The 20,771-nt window shown below is 41.7% G+C and overlaps 1 protein-coding gene across 2 annotated transcripts in view; it reads left to right on the forward strand.

The window, feature by feature from the left end:
- Nucleotides 1–20,558, forward strand: part of Rabl3 (RAB, member of RAS oncogene family like 3) — a 33,274-nt gene extending 12,716 nt beyond the window's left edge. The window contains exons 3-8 of one of the 2 annotated variants that reach the window (XM_021628333.2): nucleotides 4,741–4,870; nucleotides 7,387–7,501; nucleotides 11,147–11,297; nucleotides 14,968–15,039; nucleotides 18,195–18,233; nucleotides 18,767–20,558. In XM_021628333.2, coding sequence (XP_021484008.1) covers nucleotides 4,741–4,870; nucleotides 7,387–7,501; nucleotides 11,147–11,297; nucleotides 14,968–15,039; nucleotides 18,195–18,233; nucleotides 18,767–18,832 — 573 coding nt within the window. In that variant the 3' untranslated portion in view covers nucleotides 18,833–20,558. The other variant, XM_060370367.1, reaches the window with a different exon arrangement.
- The last annotated feature ends 213 nt before the right edge of the window (nucleotides 20,559–20,771 follow it).

The raw sequence follows: 20,771 nt of genomic DNA on the forward strand, positions 1-20,771 counted from the left end.
TAATAATGACAACAAGATGTTTAGAGCTTAATCCTTTCACAGATTATAAATAAGGAAATTGATTTGTCATTTCTAGTTCACTTTAATGGGATTTTAACTCGGCTACTTGTACATTGCATGCAATCAATACTTATTGAATTTCTCTTTGGGTAACGAAACAATGTTCAGGCACTAGGGAAAAATAAAAAGGCATGGTTTTTATCCTCGCTAGGGACTGGAAGTGGATTTGCTTGGAGGGATAAGGTCTGTATATAGTGGTCTTCAAAGTGGCAGTAGTAATGAGAGCTAATGTTTCCTCAGTGCCTGCTTTGGCTAGGAAGCCACGTACACAGTAGTTCAGTGATTTTCCACAACAGCTCTGTCAGGTGGGTGGTGGCGGTGCTCCCGCAGCCCAGGAGGCAGTTGAGGCACAGAAGCTCTGTGTGACTTGTCAAGGTCTTGTTGCTAGCAAGGGACAGTTCAGTGGCTGCACGAGCTCCAGGAGTTACTTGCTGCTAGCAGTTACTTGGGGGCTTGCCCATCACTGAAGGACATGGCAGGGCAGCAGTGGTGAATGAGGTGATCGCCGTTTAAAAGAACGTGAGCTGTGTGTGGAAATGGGGGGTTCTATTAGATGCTGGTGACTGGGGGGCCTGGCTTGTCCCTCTTCCCAAGGATTCTATCATAGGGAAAAAAGGAAATCATGAGAAATCAGTTCTAAACATGGTGGCAAAGGGATGTATGTGTGAGCTATCTAACTGAAGTTGACCGGAAAACAATTAATAGTGAGGTGCTAACGTTGGAGATCATTTGGAATTGCAGTCACGTATATAGAGAGCATCTTAAACCATGACAGCCAGTAAGTTAGGAAAAATTCAAGGAAAACCTTGGGGGCAAAGGGGTCTTTAAGGAGTTGAAGTTCTGAAAAGAGGGGTCAGAGAAAGGTTGATCAAAGTAGGGTGTAGCAAAAAATGGTGAGCTACTGTGTGAGCAAACATGGGAAGTTCCTGAGCGGAGGCGGTATTGGCTTTTCTGTAAAATGCCTGAGATATAAGGTAGAAAGGAAAAGCAGATACTGGGTTTTAGTGACGTTACCACTAACCTTTGCATGAGTGATTATATATTAGTGGCAAAAACCAAATGGAGTGTCCGGGCAGCCAGGAAATAGACACAGATTTTAGTCAGTCTTTTCTGAAGGTTAGAGGCTTTTTAAAAAGGAGAGAATGGGTGTAGAATATAGGGGAACTTATGCTAGGCTCCTGTCTACAAGCATAGCAGAGGAACATTAACAGTGTCAGGGGCTGGTTCTCTCCCATGGGCTGGGTCTCAAGTAGGGCCAGGCTTTGGCTAGTTGTTCCCTCCATCTCTGCTCCATCTTTATTCCTGCACTTCTTGTAGGCAGGGCAAATTTGGGGTCGAAAGTTTTGGAAGTGAGTTGATGTCTCTATCCCTCCACTGGAAGTCCTGCCTGGCTACAGGAGAGGGCCACTTCAGGCTCCATATCCCCCACTGCTAGGAGTCTCAGCAAGGGTCACCCCAAAGACTGCCTGGGGCCTCCCCTATCCCAGGTATTTGTCACGTCCCAGAGGTGACCCCCACCTCTGATTTCTGTTCTCTCACGTGGCCCCCTGCCTCCCCCCATCATCTCCCTATTCCTAATTCCCACCCTGGTCCCCTCCCCATCCCTTCTCCTACTCCATTCCCTCCCTCCATCCACCTCCAATGTCTATGCTTGTAGATAGGAGCCTGGCATAACTCCTGAGAGGCTTCATTCAGCAGCTGATGAAAACAGATGCTGAGATCCACAGCCAAACATTAGACGGAGCTCGGGGAGTCCTATGAAAAATTTGGGGGAAGGATTGAAAGACAGAAGGCTCAAAGACTCCACAAGAAGACCTACAGAGTCAACTAACCTGGGCCCATGGGGGCTCACAGAGACTGAACCACCAACCAGAGAGCATTCATGGACTGGTCCTAGGCCCACTATGTATCAGATTTGCAGCTTAGTTTTCACGTGGGTCCTCCAGCAACTGCAGTGGGAGGGCTGGCTCTCTGACTCTGATGCCTGCCTTTGGATCCTGTTCCTTTACCTGGGCTGCCTTGTCTGGCCTCAGTGGGAGAAGATGTGCCTAGTCCTGCAGTTACTTAACATGCCAAGGCAGGTTGGTACCTATGGGGGACCTCTCTCTTCTTTGAGGAGAAGGGAAGGGAAGAGTGGAGGAAGGGGTGTGTGAGGAGGAGACCGGGGAGGTGGCAGTCAGTGTGTAAAGTGAATAAATAAGTTAATGGAGAAAAAAAAAAGAATATAGGGGATGATCTTTTTTAAAGAAGAAATGAGCTTGACTGAAGGCAAACGAGAAGTTACTAGAAAAAAAGCAATGGACATTAACTCAAATGCCCAGGACACCTGTTGCATCTGTTAGTTGCTGTTTCCCACCTGTTTTTCTTCCAGCTCTCTCCTCAAAGTCTTTCTTTCTAGAAGTAACTGCACAGGCAGTTACTGAACTGAACTTGTTAACATCTGTGCTCTTTTGCAGTGTATTACTGTCTTCATTGCTCTATTTCCATTTAAAACTTACACTGAAGTACTTTAATGAAATGAGCCCTCATGGCATCGTGATTTGTTGTTCGTTAGAAATGTGAGAGGCAGCAGTACTGATGTGAATTTCGGTTCTACACAGTTAGCATATATGCTCCTGCTTTCTGTTGAGAAAGCCCGTCTGTATTGCCATAAAGCCTTGATTGTCCTGAACTACCAGATCCTTAGTGACTTGATTTGAATTTTAAAAAACAAACAAAAACTAAAACAACAACAACAAAAGCAAATAAAAAACCTACTTCTTACAGTTAGGTATTGCTCTGCCTGTCATGTTAGACTCTTAATAAAGCAGCAGATGCCTCGTACTGCGTCAAGAGCTGTGCTTAATACAGTGGTAACTTTCTTGTAACTAACTTATGGTTTTAAATTCTTAGGACTCATTGCCTATGGATTTATTTATTTGAGCATTAATTAAGCAAGTTGGAAAGGACCCTTGGCATTAGCAACGTGGAGATAATTGGTGATCCTTATCAGAAATAGTTTAACAGAGAGATGGTGCAAAGGTCGTATAGAAAGGAGTTCTAAAGAGAATGTGTTTCCAGGGGATCCGATGCCCTCCTCTGACCTCCGTGGGTACCCGGCATGTGCATGGTACACATACATACACTTAGGCACATAAGACAAAAATAAATACGTATTTGAAAAAGAGAGTGTGAGGGCCAGTGTGATCACACAGCATGTGAAGGTGCTCACTGCTCAGCCGAATGACTTGGAACCCACATGTGGAAGCAGAGAACTGACTAGCACAAGTTGTTCTCTGACAGCCACACGTACATCATGGTATGTGCCTCCAAATAATTATTATTACTATGCACATACGTATGCAAAAGTGTACTATCTTCTAGTCATGAACGGCACCCATGAAATCTCAACAATATCATCACCTAAACAAGACCTGTGCTGTACTACCAGTTGGCATGCCAACGTGGATGGAGGAAATTTTACAAGTCCCCACCCCTGATAAAGAGCTACAGGGAATCAGTGGCTGCTAAGAAAGGGAGACTCTCTGGCAGCAGAGCCAACCCCAAGTGCTCAACTCTAAACAAATCTACATACACTAAAAATCGACTCAGAAGATTGTATCCACACTAACCCACACAGTATCGAAGTCATGAGTTTGAGAAGGAGTGGGGAGTGGACACAGTAGGAATTGGAGAAGAGGAGAGGGAAGGATGGAAATGTTGTAAATATACTGCTCCTGTATTGTTCTCAGAAGCAAATGTACATTGAAAAACGTGAGGGAAAGACAGAGCTGGAAACAGAGAACTTTGCAGAGCCTTTTCTGTGAAAATGAACAGAGAAACAGCATGGCAGCTGAAAGAAGACAAAATTTGTATATTGAGAATGATCCCTCAGAAGAAGAAATGCAATGCTGGAAAGTGGGAAGAATTGGTATAACTGCATCTTCAAATGATGAAATGGGATGAGATTTACTGCACAGAGGTTTCAGACTTAGCCTTAGGGGCACAGACAACCTAAGGTAATGGCAGGAAGAAAGTGATCCCATGGGCATGCATTCAAGGAGATAGACGAGCAGGTGGAGGAAGTTTTATTATTATTATTATTGAGGAAGCATTATTATTATTATTATTATTATTATTATTATTATTATTATTATTTCCTAGGAAACAAAGTTAACTTTTATTGAGTCTAGAGAAGAGATACTGGAAATTTCAAAAAGAATAAGAAGACATGAAATTATTATCAGGGGAAGCAAAGTGGGCAGCAAAATTGATGGAAGGAAGACTCTATGGCCGGGCTTGGATCCAGTAGACGGAATCCAATTCTGTCTACTAGGATGTAGTTTTCTGAGCTCCGAATTCAGGAAGCTGAATTTAGGTTCAGAACAGAGGGAGAAGAGGCTGTTGCCAAGATTGGAGTTTTGTCAGATGAATGCTGTGTTAAGGAAGGTAGAGAGGATAAGAATGGGTCCTGGGGCCTGTGCTTAGCAGGGAAGGAACTAAAGCTTCAAAAGTAGGAGGGGAGTTACAAAAAGATGTTCGCGTCAAGCGTGGGGTCGAACAGGGTGCAAGGCTAGATTCGAGTCGGAACAGTAAAGAGAGCAAGAAAGATAAGAATCGGAGAGCAGGATGCTAGTAGCGGTGACCGCTGCTCACCAGCATGTTCGGTAGCTCTAATAATTATTTTAATTAATCTATTAGGTTCATGACTACAAAGAAGGAACCCCCGAAGAGAAGACCTACTATATAGAACTATGGGATGTTGGAGGCTCTGTGGGCAGCGCCAGCAGTGTGAAAAGCACACGAGCAGTGTTCTACAACTCTGTAAATGGTAAAAGGTTTTCATTTCTCCTACGTTTTAGTGGTCTAAAAGTATTGATCTTTTGCTATGAAGTGCCATGACATGCTGGGCTAATCTTACTGGGAATATAAAAATGGGACCTGTGCTGGGTCAGGAAGGAGCTAAAGCTTCAAAAGTGGGAGGAGAATTACAAAAAGATGTTTGCATCAAGCATGGGGCCAAATGTGCTTACAACTCTTGGTCTAAACATGTATTTCACAGTCCAGTGCGTTAGCCTCTGCTGTCTAGCCAGGGCATCGTTGCCTTTTTACAGGGTTACTTCATTTTACTTTTTATGTATATTCATCTTAGAAGCTCAACAGTAGTAGGTTTCCATATTTTTTTTTCAAAAGGTCTTTGGTGGTACTTATCCCTCTCCATACTTCTTCGCTAAACCACCCCAAACCAAATTTACCCTTTTCTGTTCCATTATTCCCTTTAACCCTTAACATTAGTTCATTCTACCTCACCTCCCTTTAAACGCCTTACCCATAACCCCTTAGTAGTTCCTTGGCCTCTGTAAGCATCCCAAGTGAAACATAACTGAAAATAAGTTCCCTTTCTTTTTCCCACTCTGATGACCCAGGCTACATTCTTAGCAGAAAGCCTATGAAGTATCTCTGGCCCCTTAGATTAGAACATATTCTCAAGAGAACATATTCTTGACTTTTCTGCTCATAGTCTGTAAAACAAACACTTCAGAAGAATTAGAAAAAGAATGCTTAAACACCCTTAAAAGCTCAAAAGCCTTCCCTAAAGATTCTCAAAAATAAAATTTTAAAACTTTTTGTTGTCCATCTCATAGGCAGCCTGGGTGACAGTGTCTCATTCTTTTGCCCTGTGAGAGTTTATTCTGCCTTCCTATAATCTTTTACTGTCAGAACCCCTGCTGCAAATTCTTGCTACTTCAAAAATACATTCACCTAAACAAGACCTACACAACAACATCAGTTAGCATGCCAATGATGGGTAGAATAAGTCTCACAAGAGCCTAGCCCGAGGTGAAGAGCTGGGAGACAATTAGTGGCCGCTGAAAGAGATCCAGTCTTCCCTAGGGATGGTTCCATGTCCTTGTTACTTTAAGAGCTCTGGAGTGACACATGCCTCACAAGCCTGCACTTGAGAAGCGGGGGCAGGAGAACTTGAGTTTGGGGCCAGCCAAGGCTATAACAGCAGAACCCTGACTTAAAAGGCAACTAAGAGGAGGGGGAAGGGAAACCAAGGACAAAGAGGGATGATTCCATGACCACCTGTTCAACCCCAAGTTGTCAGCCCTAAACACTTAAACCTACAGGTCACACAGGCTGTATTTATGAGTGCATATATATGTAACATTAAAGAAGGGGCAGGAAACTGAGACTGAATTGGGGTGGGGACACAGGAGAAGTTGGGGGGGGATAGCAGGAAGGATGTAAATTATGTAAATGTTATGCTGATTATGAAATTTAAAGAATAATTTTAATTTAAAAAGGAGTTTGAAAATCTTTGGACCTTGTATCTCAGGATGATGTTCTAGATTCCAACAGGCATTGAAGTTTTTCTTTGATCTGCATTTTATTACAATAATTACCTACTTTGTCTGCACGTGTCACTCCAACCAGAGCTCTTAAAGTAGCTTACAGAGCTAGCAATGACTCTTGAGTTGATGACGTTCAAAATATCCACAGCACAATGTTTTTGTCTATTTAAGATCAACAACTGAGCGGCTGACGGGTGGCTCAGCAGTTAAGAGCCCTGTCTGCTCTGGGGGAGGACCCAGCTCTGACTCCCAGTCCCATACGGTAGCCAACTACTGTCTGTAATCTCAGCTCCAGGAGATCCAGTACCCTGCCTACCCCCCACAGGCACTTGCACGCATGTGCACAGGCACAGATACACGACACACATGCACACAGATAAAAGTAAAAATGTAGGAGCAGAAAAATAGCAAGTAAGCAGAAAGCGTGCACACACCTGTATCTCAGATCTGAGGGGAAGACACCGGAGCATTAAGAAGTCTAGGCCAGGCTGCTCGACACAGTGAGCAAAGCCAGCGTCCTCTGTGTAGTAAGACCTTGTTTTTATTTCTCCTTTTAAAAGAAAAAATAGCCGTTACACAAACTAAAGCGATGCCATTTTAATACAGTTTCCCAGTGCAGAAACAGTGTAACTTTTGAATAATGTAATCTGTTAATAAATAATGTCCTTTATTGGTAAAGTGCTTCTATAAGCAGCTCCAAGCATGGAGTAGGCACTCGGGCTGCTGGATGAAGTTGAAAAGGCGTCTGAATATTTCATGACATTCTGCTAGCCTCTGGAAGAAAAAACAAACATTTTAAAAGTATGTTAGTGGCAAAGCTTTCTAGTTAGTTATTTGCAAGTGTTTTTTTAAAGGACATTTTGAAATCCTTGTCTGATTGTGTTAGTCATTCATGAGTACTAGGTCTGTACTTACTAAGCTTGCCTTTGTTGGCTATAAAGTAAGAGGCGCGGATAAGTCCTGACATCGTGTTACCTGATTATTTCAGGCATTATTTTAGTACACGACTTAACAAATAAGAAGTCATCGCAAAATTTATACCGCTGGTCGTTGGAAGTTCTCAACAGGGATTCGGTTCCAACTGGAGTCCTGGTAACAAATGGGTAAGCCCGGAACTACTTTATAATTGGTTTTAAGTGTGATTTCAATCTTGAGAATGCCCTTTACAAAATAAGCCTTTGTAAGATGTGTAACTAGTTCTGTTTTTAGCTCTACATGGTCTTTCCATTATCTGAATAGCATCTTTCATGGCAGTGGGTTTACTTTGATGAAATCTAATTACTTACTTTTCCTACTCTGGATTTTGCTCTCCGTATCATATCTAAGAACTCTTTGCTTAATCTCAGATCATACAGATTTTCTCCTGTGTTTTTTTCTATACATTTTGTAGTATGGGATTTTCATTAGATTTATGATCTTCTTTAGTTTTATATAAAATGTATGATTTGGGCTTAATTTTAAATTTGAATGTTCACTTGTCCTAGCATCATTTGTTTAAAAGGGTATCCTATCTTCATTGACTTGTCTTCATTCCTTTGACAAAGTCAGTTGACCATATTTGTACAGGTCACCTTCTGTGATCTCTGTTCTATTGATCTTTGTGTCTACTCCCTTTGAGACCAGGAGCCAGCATATAAAGTTTTCCTCCTTGGAGTTTTAATCAGGTACTTGGTCACAATGACTCAAAAGTAATATAGGGGTGTGTGTGTGTGTGTGTGTGTGTGTGTGTGTGTGTGTCTATGTGTGTGTGTTTGTGTATCTGTGTGTGAGTTGTTATGAACTCTTTCTACACATAGCTAGTGTGGTAGAACTTGTCTGATTTTCAGATATTGAACCACCCTTTCATTCCATGATCATAGTGTGTTCGTTTTTTCATTTTTTATGTTGCTAGGTTTGAGTTAATGTTTTCTTGCAATTTTTTTGTTTTGTGTTAATATGGAATATTGGTTACACTTTTGGTTTTTATAATGTCTTTGTCTGTTTGCTTTGAGAATAATGTCGGCCTCATTGCCCCTTCCTCTCCTATTTTTGGAAAGATGTTGTATATATTTGATGTTATTTCTTCTTTGGAGGATTGAATTTACCAATGAGCCTTTGGGGCCTGGATATTTCATTTGGAAAGGTTTCTAACTTCAGATTCAATTTTTTTAATAGTTAGTGGATGGTACATGTACTTTGTTTTGTCTCAAGTGAATTTGGCTAATTTGAGCTTTAGAGAATTCATGCATTTCCTGTAAGTTACTGAGCGTCTGTGAACAGGGTTGTGTAGAATATTACTCATTATCTTTTTGGAGTCTGCAGCGACATGTGCTTTTTCATCCTTGATCTTGGTAACTTGTGTTTTCTCTTTGTTTCCCTTGTTGATTTTCTAAATCTTTTCAAAGATCTTTTAGTTTCATTGATTTTTACTACTCAAGAAATTTTATTCTCAAACTAAAAGTAGCACACAGATTGTTTATACCAGAAAATACTCATATTGGTATTAAGGAATTCAAAGTGGCAGTAACAATTCCAGACACATAATTGTTACAGATACAGAAGCTGCATTTTCACTTTGCGGCTTCGTTTTGGTCCTCGAGGTGCACCTGCACAGGTATTAAAACAACAGTGCCCCGGTGCTTCGTGGCTGCATTGTTTGTAACAGCAGAAGCTTTGGAAGCAGCTCTGAGGTCCAAAAGAAAATCCGTTAAATAAATAATGGTCTAATCACATACTGGAATACTCTACTCGGCTCTTTAAGAGAGCATCAGGAAGGTTTCTGTGTAGTAAAATAGAGATGTTTACAGAGGATGTAAAACAAGATGTAGAGACTGTATCTCATTGGCCCTCTAGTGTGTAAGGAGGGAGTAAAGGGTAGCATTTGCATACAGAATCCAAGAAAACGGCTGTAGCGATAGCTCAGTAGAGAGTTTCTCTAATGAGCATGAGGCCCTAGGTTCAATCCGTAGCACCACTTTAAAGAATGAAACAGCAAATCGAAAGCCTGATTGTATCTTTTAAGTTTATTTCTTGAATCTTAAAACTCCTTTCTTTCAGTTATAGTGTTGAGAAAATGAATAATTGTTTTTGTTTCTCAAAGCATTATTATGCACATAAAATGAGCTGGGTTTTTTTGTTTTGTTTTGTTTTCTTACTTTTAAGGAAGTACTAGCCATGTTTGTTCATAATAAAATTCTCCATCAGTTTTTCACATGGTGATTTTAAAATGATTTCAAGATCTAATTTCAAGTGGCTATATGATTTTTATGAAAAAGGTGATAAGGAAAACCAAAGTCAATGTGGTACAATTTTCCATGAAATTAATATTTAAGTGGTGAATCATTTTATACATTTGTGGTTCAATGAATATAGTTCTTGAAAAAAATGAAAAGCTAAAAAGAAAAACAAGAGAGCAAGGTATATATACTTACATGGTAATCTACAATAGATTATATAAGATTTTAATAGCAGAGCATATCAAAGATGAATTTGATAGAAAACACAAAACTTCATGAGCGAATTTGTGAATATAAGAAAAAAGAAATAATCCTGAAGGGCAGTGCCCTGAAAACCTCATTCTCTAGTGACTCACATTTCAGTCTTACCCACGTCTCCTAAGTCAGGTGTGTGCAGGCAGGCAAGAAGGTCTGCTTCAGAGGCCTTGAACTTGAGCTGTTACTGGCTTCAGTGCAGATAAAACAGATGGTGAAATTTATGTGAGGAACAACCGTGTTCTGAGAGGAACTATAGCTGAGGCTCTGCAAGATCACCGTGAAGGATGGAGAGATGTAGCACGTAACCCTCTTCTACCCCAGTGTAGATTCTCAAAAAGAAAGGAAAAGAAGCTGCGCTCCAGCGGGTTATTGATTGGATTATGCAGTATTGATTGTTCAAATGCAGTTTTTGCTGACTGCTGTAAATTGAGCTCATAACGTGTCAGAAATCCAGATCTACTTTGTTTCTAATAGGCAAATAGAATTTCAATTAATTAACAACAATGGACTTTATGTTCCGTTCAGTAATGAGAACTATCATTTGTATTGCTATTCAAGCCTTTGGGTAAAGTGGAAAGAAAATGGATTATAATAGACCCCCTTCTCACCCTTAGAGAGTCTGATGCTCGCGTCTCTGGCCTCTGTCTCTCATGCTGTCATGTTAGGATAATTATTTGGTACTAATTTTCTTGCCTTTTATTATTATGTTTAACATTCCGGCTATTTTTCTTCTACTTCCATTCCAAGCTGTATTCACTCTAGCCTGAAGCTTCCCTCATTCTTTTCACTCTGAAAAGATTTTTTTTTTTTTTAAGCACTCAGAGCTGGGAGTACATATGCAAGTTAGAGAATTTGTGCACAAAGTGCCTGCATTGCAGGCTAGGCTTCTTGGTTTTCCATACACTGAGCTGTAAATCCACTTTCTGCTGTTACACTGAGACATTTTGGAGCTGTTACCTGTTGGAGACAGTGGGTTGTGCACAGTTAAGTCACACAATCATGTATTTGGTAGGCCCTCAATGACCCAGGTGTCTGTCCTGAAGACACACAGGAACAGACTCTGACTAACAAGATGAATCGTTGGGATCCAGTAGATGATGAATTGATAATGAATAAGCACATGGAAGAAACTAGGAGAAAAAAAGATTTATAGGTGATGACGAGCAGCCATCAGTTAATTATCACTAAAATTGTGTAGGCATCTTGAGTTTACAGATAACATATCTACACTGGAAAGGTAAACTCCATTTACCTCTTCATGGTTATTTATCACAGGGATTATGACCGAGAACAGTTTGCTGATAACCAAATCCCACTGTTGGTAATAGGGACTAAACTGGACCAGATTCACGAAACCAAGCGCCATGAAGTATTAATTAGGACTGCCTTCTTGGCTGAGGACTTCAATGCTGAAGAGATTAATTTGGTATGTATTCTCACTAATGTATGTCTGGGTTATATTCTAATCCAAGAAGTTTTATACTCAAAGCAGATGCTCACCAGTCCTAACACAAAAGAGGTCTGAATCAGCGTGTCTGGACTGTCATGAGGGTCTCTTGCACTTTGAGCTTGCACACTGAGCTGTTGGAATCCTCAAACTGTATTCTGTGAATAGAGCAAACTCCTTCTTGAGAAAACTAGCTAGTTTAATTAGAACAGAGGGCTGATGAGGCTGGGATACAGAGCTCATATAAACCAGTTCACGTTACCCAGAAGACCTTGCCCTCAGCTTCCGTGATAGAGACATCGTCAGCACCCATCACTGCATGTGTGCAGTGCTGGTGGTCAGCAGCACTAATGCCAGCACCTTCAGAGCAGTTATTCACCAAATGCTGCTGGAAGGCTTTTCAGGTAGCACGTCACACACACACCATCTTCTCCTCAGCAGTCTTTTAACGTAGGCACTCCTATCTCCATCTTAAGATGAAGAGGAGCGAAACATGTCATCAAAGCCAAATAAGGTGCTCTGACTATAGGGCCTGGGTTATACAGTTAAGCCTATTTCCTACTTGATTCAACTAAAATTTAAAATGCTGGCAGTAAAAGAACTCCTCTAAATCACCTATACCAATGGTTACCCAAAGCTCACTGCCTATTTTATTACCAGTAGTGCCTGTGAATGTTTACAAAAACTGTTCTTCAAGTTAGAGCTTTGTGTTCATAATGCTGGCAGGAGCTCTGGGGCTCTTTTAATTATTTGGTTTTTTAATACGGTGCTAGACCTTATACATGAAAAACATATATTTTACCAGTATCTTACAGCCTCTGCCAGTGCTTTTATTGTGCAGATTACGCAGGTCAGCCTTTTGCACAGTGAAAAGCATCTGTAAACACTGCCTCTTCCCCACGTCTGACTCAGCCTCCGCCTGCCATCCATTGTTCTTTATGTTTGACCGTGCAGCGGAATGGGTCTCAGTTTTGAAGCTGCCACCATGGACTGCTCAAAGTAAATATCCTGAGTAGTCAGCGTTGGACCATAGTATCCCGAGGATCCCCACTGTATAGGTTATCTAAATATGTTCTCTCTGTAGATTTAGCGCTAGGGTTACTCTGTTTGCACATTATTTTCAAAGGGTAATTTGTCATTAAATACATGTAATTATTTCCAATTATAACGTTAATATGTTTATGCACGTATCTTTGTCTAGTTCCTACTGGTGTCTGTGACAAGCAGCTGGGCATATAGTCCTCTTCCTTAGCTTACAGAGGCTAGGCCGACTTCAGTTGTTAGCAGAACAAAAAGACAAGCAGTAAGACTTAAGCACTTAGGATCTCCCAAGAGTTTACATATAACATGCCTTTAGCTTGTCAGTGTATCCTTCATTGTCTATTAAATGCAAATTATTTGAATAAAACTAGGTGCTAGGGTATTATGTATAGTACTGTTTCTCATATGTGTTTACTTAGTTTGTAGTCATTTTGTAGTCATTTAGAGCTACTAATTTTCAGGCTTTCCCTCAGCCATGATCAATGGCCGATGACTCTTTTAGCACTGTCATCCTAAAAAGCAGGCGGTTTCAGATTTCCTGCGCAACTAGAATTGTGGGGTCCAGTAGTTAATTTTTATGGAGTTGATGGGTACTTATTTGTTCGCTGCTTAATTTAGTTTTTTTTTTTAATTTAGTAATTTTAACTCTTATTTAGAGTCATCATTTAATATTCTGATGATGAGGTGATCAGTATCCATTTCACAAAAACATCTACTGCAAGTCTAACGTTGATTCTGGTCTGTCCCCACTGGTACATAAATGTGGGCAAACAGTATTGCAAATACAGAGGTGAGCACAGTGTTACACCAGGGTATTTAATCCACGTGTAGGATTATCTGTATTACAGTAAATCTTTTTGTACTTAAAACTTCAGTCTGATCGCATTTTCTTACAGTGGAAAAGAGAGTTGATATTCGGTGTCTGCCGTGTGACAGACATGCAGTACCTCTTTGAATTTCACAAAACTTGAGTAGAACCATCCCCATTTCCCAAATGAGTAAGCCCAACTGTAGAGCCATGAAGACTTAAGCAGGTTACACAGTCTGGAAATGTCGGCACAGATGTGTGAATACAGTTTGCTGCCTCCAAGATCCCTGATTTCCCCCGTAGGTCAGGATCTTCGGAAAGCATTATACTTACAGCCAGTCAGCCTCCCCCTCCCTCTCCTCCCCCTCCCTCTCTCTTTGTGTGTTTATGGGGGCGGGTAGGTAGAGAACTAGTACAGTTTCTGGCCATTGTTTAAAGTGTGATCCTTGAAATGCTGCGTACAGACAAAACAAGAAATTGTTACTAAATGTATTAGGAGGAACATTTGGGCCTGGCTGCCACAAAATAGCATTGTTGCTCTTTCCTATCTTGACCCCAAGATAACCAAAAAAAGAAAAAAAGAAGAAGAAGAAGAAGAAACAATGGTGGTACCCTACCGAAAGGGGCCGCAGCCATGTACAGCCAATTCTCTGCACGAACTGTGCCCAGCCCATGCCCAAGAACAAGGCCGTTAAGAAATTTGTCATTCAGAACATTGTAGAGGCCACTGCTGTGAGGGTCATATCCGAAGCAAGTGTCTTCGATGCCTTTGTGCTTCCCAAGCTCTGTGTGAAGCTGCATTACTGCGCGAGCTGTCCCGTTCATAGCAAGGTGAAGCCAGAAAGGACCAACCACCCCAGCCATGATTGAGACCTGCCGGTGCTGCACCACGACCTCCACCAAAGTCCACATAAAAACATAAGCTTTGGTGACAGAAGGACAGAAGAAAAAACACTTTGGACTTTGGACAAATAAAATGGAAGTTATACTTAGAAAAAAAAAAAGCATGATTAAATACAGCAAGAGAAATTTCAGAAATTCCTCAGGGGGCACAAAGAGCCCACAGATGCATTCAAGACACTTATCTTCACAAAAGAGCCTGAATGATGTCTGCACAGTTTGGTCTTGGTGGTATTTGAGGAAAACATCAAAGCCGGCTCTGTCTCTTGAGAAGGCCAGCACTGGTGACAAGCAAAGATGTCTTAGCTCTGGCATTCACAAGCTGTCATGCCACCTCCTCTGAGCTCCGTGCTCACCTGTGTAAAGGCTCTTACTAAATAATAATGTATATCCGTGGTTTTATTACTGTCAAAACCATTGTGTCTGTGGTAGATGAGGAAATGGAGAAATCCTTGGCGGCTGTTTGTTCTTCAGCTAAATCTTATTTTCCTGGTTCCAGCTCTTATGCAGACTGCACAGTACTTAATTAGTAGAACACTCGGTTCCTGGTCTTAAATAAGTATGTCCTGTTTGTGCGGCTCTGTATCCAGTTTTCAGAGTAAACATGGGGGGGGGGGGGTCACCTGATGAGTCCCTTGGTTTTGCCAGTGAACTGCTGGTAACTCTGCTTCCTTCGGGAATTATGTGGTGACAAGTATGCTGTCTCAGCGTCCTCCAGTATTGCTCGAATGGCAAGGACTGAGGCTTCGCTGTCTTTGGTGCCTTCCTGTCCGTGCATCACAGTCTGAATATCGCCTCGTGTGTCGTGAGAGCTCGAGCGAGCTAGTCCGGAAAGGCGCGCCAGGGCCGCGCACACCCCAGCCCCACCGCCTGACTTCTCTGTGCACCTTTGTGTTCCAGGACTGCACCAACCCACGGTCCTCAGCGGCAGGCTCCTCCAACGCTGTCAAGCTCAGTAGATTTTTTGATAAGGTAATAGCTTCAATTAAGTTATTTTTAAACGTAACATATGATAGCTTAAACTCTTGGTACAGTGCTGTGTCCTTTTGTCCCTTTGCCCAAAACTCCACAGCCTGAATACCTGTTTTGATCTCTCTTATCTGTTGGGATAATTGCTCAAGGCCTGCTGACGTACTTTTTCCTTCGCTAGCATTTTCTAAGCAAAGAGTAAAGGCTATTGTATTCAGTGGCCTTTGGGTTCTTAAAAAGATATCCGAGTCCGCCTTAAAACAATTTATGGTTACCTCGCTTTTAGCATTTTGTGTAATTACTCACTACTCCATCACCCAAAAGGCACTGAACCGAGGTTAAAGCCCTTTATTCTCTCGGCTACTAATATTTCCCGTGTAATGTTGCTATTGCTTTGTGCAGTTCATCTGTCTCCTGGAATCTGTTGTTTTCCTATGAGAAGCATTTGCATTCCTCGTGTTGACCGTGGCTAGCGGCCTCTTGTCACTGAGCTAGAATGAGAATGTGGCGAGTGAGAGCACTGCTCGTCTTCATCTCGAGCTTATGCAGCTGCCTTGCATCGTGCAGACCCTCAAGAAAAAACGCTTCAGCGCTGGAGAAATTGCTCAGTGGTTAAGAGCAGTTGCCTCTCCTGCAGAGGACCCAGATTCAGGTCCCAGAACCCACACCGCGCTGCCCACAACCACCTGTGTGACCCCAGCACCCGTGGATGCAGTACCCTCCCTGGCCTCCACGGTGCACATACAATCAAGCAGATACAACACATATAAATAGCAATAAGTTTTAAAATTTAAGATAGTCTCCTTAGAGATCTTCTGAAAAGATAATTTTTTAAATTTTAATTTTAAGTACATTAGTGTGAAGGTGTCAGATCCCTTGGAACTGGAGTTACAGACAGTTGTGAGCTGCCACGTTGTGAGCTGACAGTTGTGGGTGCTGGGAATTGAACCTGTGTCCTTTGAAAGAGCAGATGGTGCTCTTAACCACTGAGCCATCTCTCCAGCCCAAAAAGATAATTTTTGTAACTATTTGAGTCTCTAATATCTAGTCCCCTTTCAATGTATTGCCATGAGGTCCAATCCTCTATGTGTCCAATAGGGAAATTTTATCTCACTAACTGGTGTGGCAAGAAGGGGCAGATGTCCACAGACACTGATTCCCACAGTTCTCAGAATAGCCAGCCTTTCAAGCTAGGGACTGGGAGATTGACAGCTCCTGTTCACCCCCTGTGCTGCACAGATACTAGCATTTTCTTGGGAAGCAGTGCAAGGAACTCTATTTTCTCTCCATATTGCTTTCAACCCTAAAATGTTGCAACATCTGCTTAGTTTAGATCCACGTCCCCATCTAATACAAAGTCTTGTCCCTAAGAACAGTATCCTATAGATCTGTTTGATCTCAAAAGGTCTCATAGTATCCTTTCAGACGTGTTAAGTATTTTTAAGATAAAAACTCTTAAGTCCCATCCTAGAGAAACAATGGATTTTAGACTGTCATATCCTAAATTCTCAGCAAAGACTCACTTAAAAATAAATAGTGATTTGGTTGGTTTTAAGAAAGGAACAATATGCATAAGAGAGGACCTCATAAGTTGGGGTGAAGTCTAAATCTCAGTAAAGAGTACATCAGTAAGGAGAATGGCTGTTTTTACACAGCCTGTACTGGATATGAAACCAAGACACCTGACAATATAGTTTGCCCCATTTTCTGTAGATGAAACCTTCCAGAATGCCAAGGCTGCTTCTGCTAGAGAGAGTCTGAAGTCCTCCAGATTCTCTTAGCTGGAAATGATTCTGTGCCTGAATGATACGGTGTTCCTGTCCTGCTGAGAACAAGGAGAAGCATCAGTCCTTTAGGGGCTATAGGGACTCGGTGTTTGAAGGTATACAGGGACCAGAAAACAGCTTTTTCTGCCTCAAAGGCCAATGAATGTATCTCTGCCCGGGTGAGACAGAGTCTGCAGGAGAGAAAGAACCTGAATAATTTGTCTCCTAGGCTGATGCACAAGTTGTCCCAGGCCTAAAAGGACAGGCTGCACTCTCAGTCAGGATTCCCAGCTCCATCACCTCCATTGCTGATGTCTCAGTCCGTCGGCACCTGATCTGTGGTCTTACGAGGTTTTCCTAGGACAGCAGCACCTCTGCAGCCAGTGCATGGCTAGAATGGAATTCAGTACTTTTCATAATCTCCTTCATCAGCTCAGACCCACTGCATTAGGACATATGTCTTGTGAGCCGCTTTTTACTAGCCCTGATGTTTTATAAACATACTGCCCTGCTTTAGCCTGTCCTCCCGCAGACAACTGCAGCGAGCTCTGACACTACTAAGGATGCCAGCAAAGCCTGTAAGGGAAGCTCACTGACTGCTTGCTGCTGTGTTGTCCACATCCAGCAGGCACAGAATTCCTCAATGCTTCACACAGACCCCATGTTGAGGATAGCAGCCCCACTGTAGGGAACAAGTGATTTATGTTGTCTTATGGGACCCTTTGGAGCTGACTTGTAGGAAACTTGGCCTAACTGCTGCATAATGTAGGAACCTGTCGGGACATCATTCTGTCCTTATTTACTGTGTATGTGTTATTTGTGAGTTTTGTTTTCTTTTGAAGCAAAGTTTTATTACATGAACCAGACTGGTCTGAAACTCACTAAGTTGCCCAGGCTTGCCTTGAATTCCTGCTCCTCCTGCCTCTGCTTCCTGAGGCAGAGTCTCACAATTACAGAGTGTGCAACATACCCGGCTGATTGCCTGTTTGGTACGTCCTTCCTTCCTTTGGGAATGAGTGGGCACTCGTGGAAATAATCTCAGTTTCGATCTTGTTAGCATCAGGTTTGAGAGAGAGAGAGAAAGTGTTTGAGTGAATGTCACATGGTACCTGAAGAAGCCAGAAGATGGCTTGGATCCCCTGGAGTTTGCAGGTGGTTGTGAGCTGACCAGTGTAGGTGGTGGGAACTGAATTCCAGCCCTCCCAAAAAGCCGCAGGTACTCAGCTGTTGAACCAGCTCTCTAGCCCAGCGCTGTATTTAACACCAATAGCTGTTGAAAAGACTTTCAATTTGGCAATACTTCCTACATTTGCAGTAATGAACATTATACTTAGTCACTTTTTCCGGATAAATATGCTAAGCCCTAAGATCTTTCTTTCTTTGTTCTCACAGGTCATAGAGAAGAGGTATTTCTTTAGAGAAGGTAATCAGGTTAGTATCTATCTTTTCTTGATAAATTACCTTCTCAAATTTTGAAAGAAAATGGTTTCCAATTTTCCCCCCAATTTTTCAAGTTAGAAAAAGCTCTTTGTAGGCACACGCAACTTACTTTCTCTTGTCCTTTTGAATACAAAAGGAAAAAACCTAAACAGAGGCAAAATGAGGATCTGCAATACAAGAAGAATCCAGGGATGAGGTGATACTGTAACATATATAAAGAAGATAATTTGTCTAGAGTGTTCCATAATACAGACAATCCATGTAACAGTCCAGTTGGCGATTTTAGGAGATCCAGCTGCTAAAATCATGATGATGCTGCCACCAGTTTGTTGGCAAATGTTTTCGATATTTGTAGAGTTCCTTTTTATTATTTATCATTCTATGGCTTTCTGACTGGAAACTCAAGGAGCTGGTTCTATAATGAGCAACAGGCTAGAGTGCCAGAACCTGATGCAGGAAACAGTTTAGTTTTAACGTTGGAATCTTTCTGCCTCAAATATAACAGGCTTCTTCCTTGCCTACAGATTCCAGGCTTTTCTGATCGAAAGAGGTTTGGAGGAGGAACACTGAAGAACTTCCATTATGACTGAGTTGCACTCACCCTCTGGAAGAGCGAGTGAGCTGCCGCACTTTCCACAGCTTCACTCTTGCTGTGTCAGATTATCAACTTCTCAGGCTCTGATAAAAACATCTCAAAATGCTACCTCACCCAATCATGGAAATGTAGAAGAAAGTAACGATGGGAAGATTGTAACTCTGCCCCTGTTTTCTATACTCTGTAGCTCCCTACCCCTGTTTATAGCTTACATAAAAGCCTTATGTCGATTATGAGATATTGTCAAACCAGTGCAGTAAATGAGTGGTGACAAGGACTACAGAGAGAACCGACTCTTGATTGGAACCAGAGGGTTTTATAGGTCTGCGATTTTCCCAGGCTCACTGCTGAAGGCTTAATTAAGCACTTCAGAAACATATCTGTGTTTCCTCTTCCTGAGGGGAAAGGTCAGCCCTGACTGACCCACCCCAAACCATCGCTGTCATTTTTAAAGAAGCCAAATGGGGTTATTCCATTTTCTCCACCCTTATTGCACACAGGGATGCCTAAGAATAGCAACCCGTCTCCTCTCCCTGGGGAAAGGCTTAGTGTCTGGGAGAGATGAAGTAAGAGCTGCCGTTAAATAGAAATACAAATTAATAATACATAGAGAATAGGGCAGAAAAGGCGGCTCTGCAGCCTGACAGCTCCTGCGTTCTTCCCGCTTTCTGTTTGCAAAGTGGGTGAAATCTGAGCCCTGCATAAGGGCTTCTTCGGTGGTTTGTTTGCTTGTTTGTTTTGTTTCTGTTTGGTTGTTTGTTGTTCTAGGTTTTTGTTTTTTTGTTTGTTTTTTTTTTTAATGTGTAAGGAAATTCAACTCCTGAAATTCCTTAACATAATTATCTGTAGACTAAGAATATTATTGTTGCGTTAACAGCGAATTTATGGGAAAGTCAGTTAAGCTCCCGAATAGCACATTCACATTAATGATGAACCAGTGTTCGGGGCGTCATAATCGCTCCACAGCTCGGCAGTGGTGTGTATGTGTTTGCAAAATTGCTCATAGTTATTTTTTAGCCCATCTTTTTCGCTGGTTTAATTCTCTTGGCCTAGTTCTTTCTTGGTTTATAAAATTGATTGGAAAAAAAAAAAACAAGATTATAATTGGCTGCTGTGTTCAACACTTTATCACCCAGATGCTTCTGGCTCTGCTGCAGCTCTCTTCTCCCTAGTTTTACACCAAACTAAAAAATAATAGTATAAATACACAGTTTCATTTACTTTAAAGCCAGGTAAAAACTACAAAGCTCATTTTCTGTTTCATCTTAATTAAATTTCAGAAGAACTCTGGAAGTCAAGGTATGCTGGAAGGAAATATTAGAAACTCAGAAAGGCAGTCTTGGGGATTTGAAAAGTACTTGCCTTGAGCTGAGTTTTTCTCCAGCCTTTACCTTCTCACTGGCAAGACCTAGGCCCTGCTTCAGCCTGCTTGCGGATCTGTTTGTTCTCTGGTATAGTTGGTATTATGCAAATCATTACCTATGTGTGGAATTTGGCACAAGTGTGTTGTGGCAGAGGCCATGAAGTTGGTAAAGTAGAAACTAAATGCTACACAAAGCCCTATCTACACTGTCTAAAACTCTTCATATGTCTCTTTTAAAATTAAGTCAAGGGGCCATCGACTGCAACTCAATGGTAGAACACTTACCTAGCATGTGCAAGATACTAGATTTTATTCCCAATGTCAAAAAATTTAATAAAAATAAATTAATTAAAACACATTCCTTTTCTCTTCTTTCTTCTTAAGAAACCCATCCCAATTTCTGTCATTTCTTACTTATTAAGAAATAAAAGCCCTTTTATTTCTTAATAAGTGGTTGCACACATCTTTAGTCCCAGCACTCAGGAGGCAGAGGCAGACAGATCTTGGAATTTTTAGGCAGCCTGATTGATTTACAGAATGAGTTTTGGAACAGCCAGTGCTACCCAGAGAA

The sequence above is a fragment of the Meriones unguiculatus genome, chromosome 17 (genome assembly GCF_030254825.1).
Source record: "Meriones unguiculatus strain TT.TT164.6M chromosome 17, Bangor_MerUng_6.1, whole genome shotgun sequence".
Classification (NCBI taxonomy): Eukaryota; Metazoa; Chordata; class Mammalia; order Rodentia; family Muridae; genus Meriones; species Meriones unguiculatus.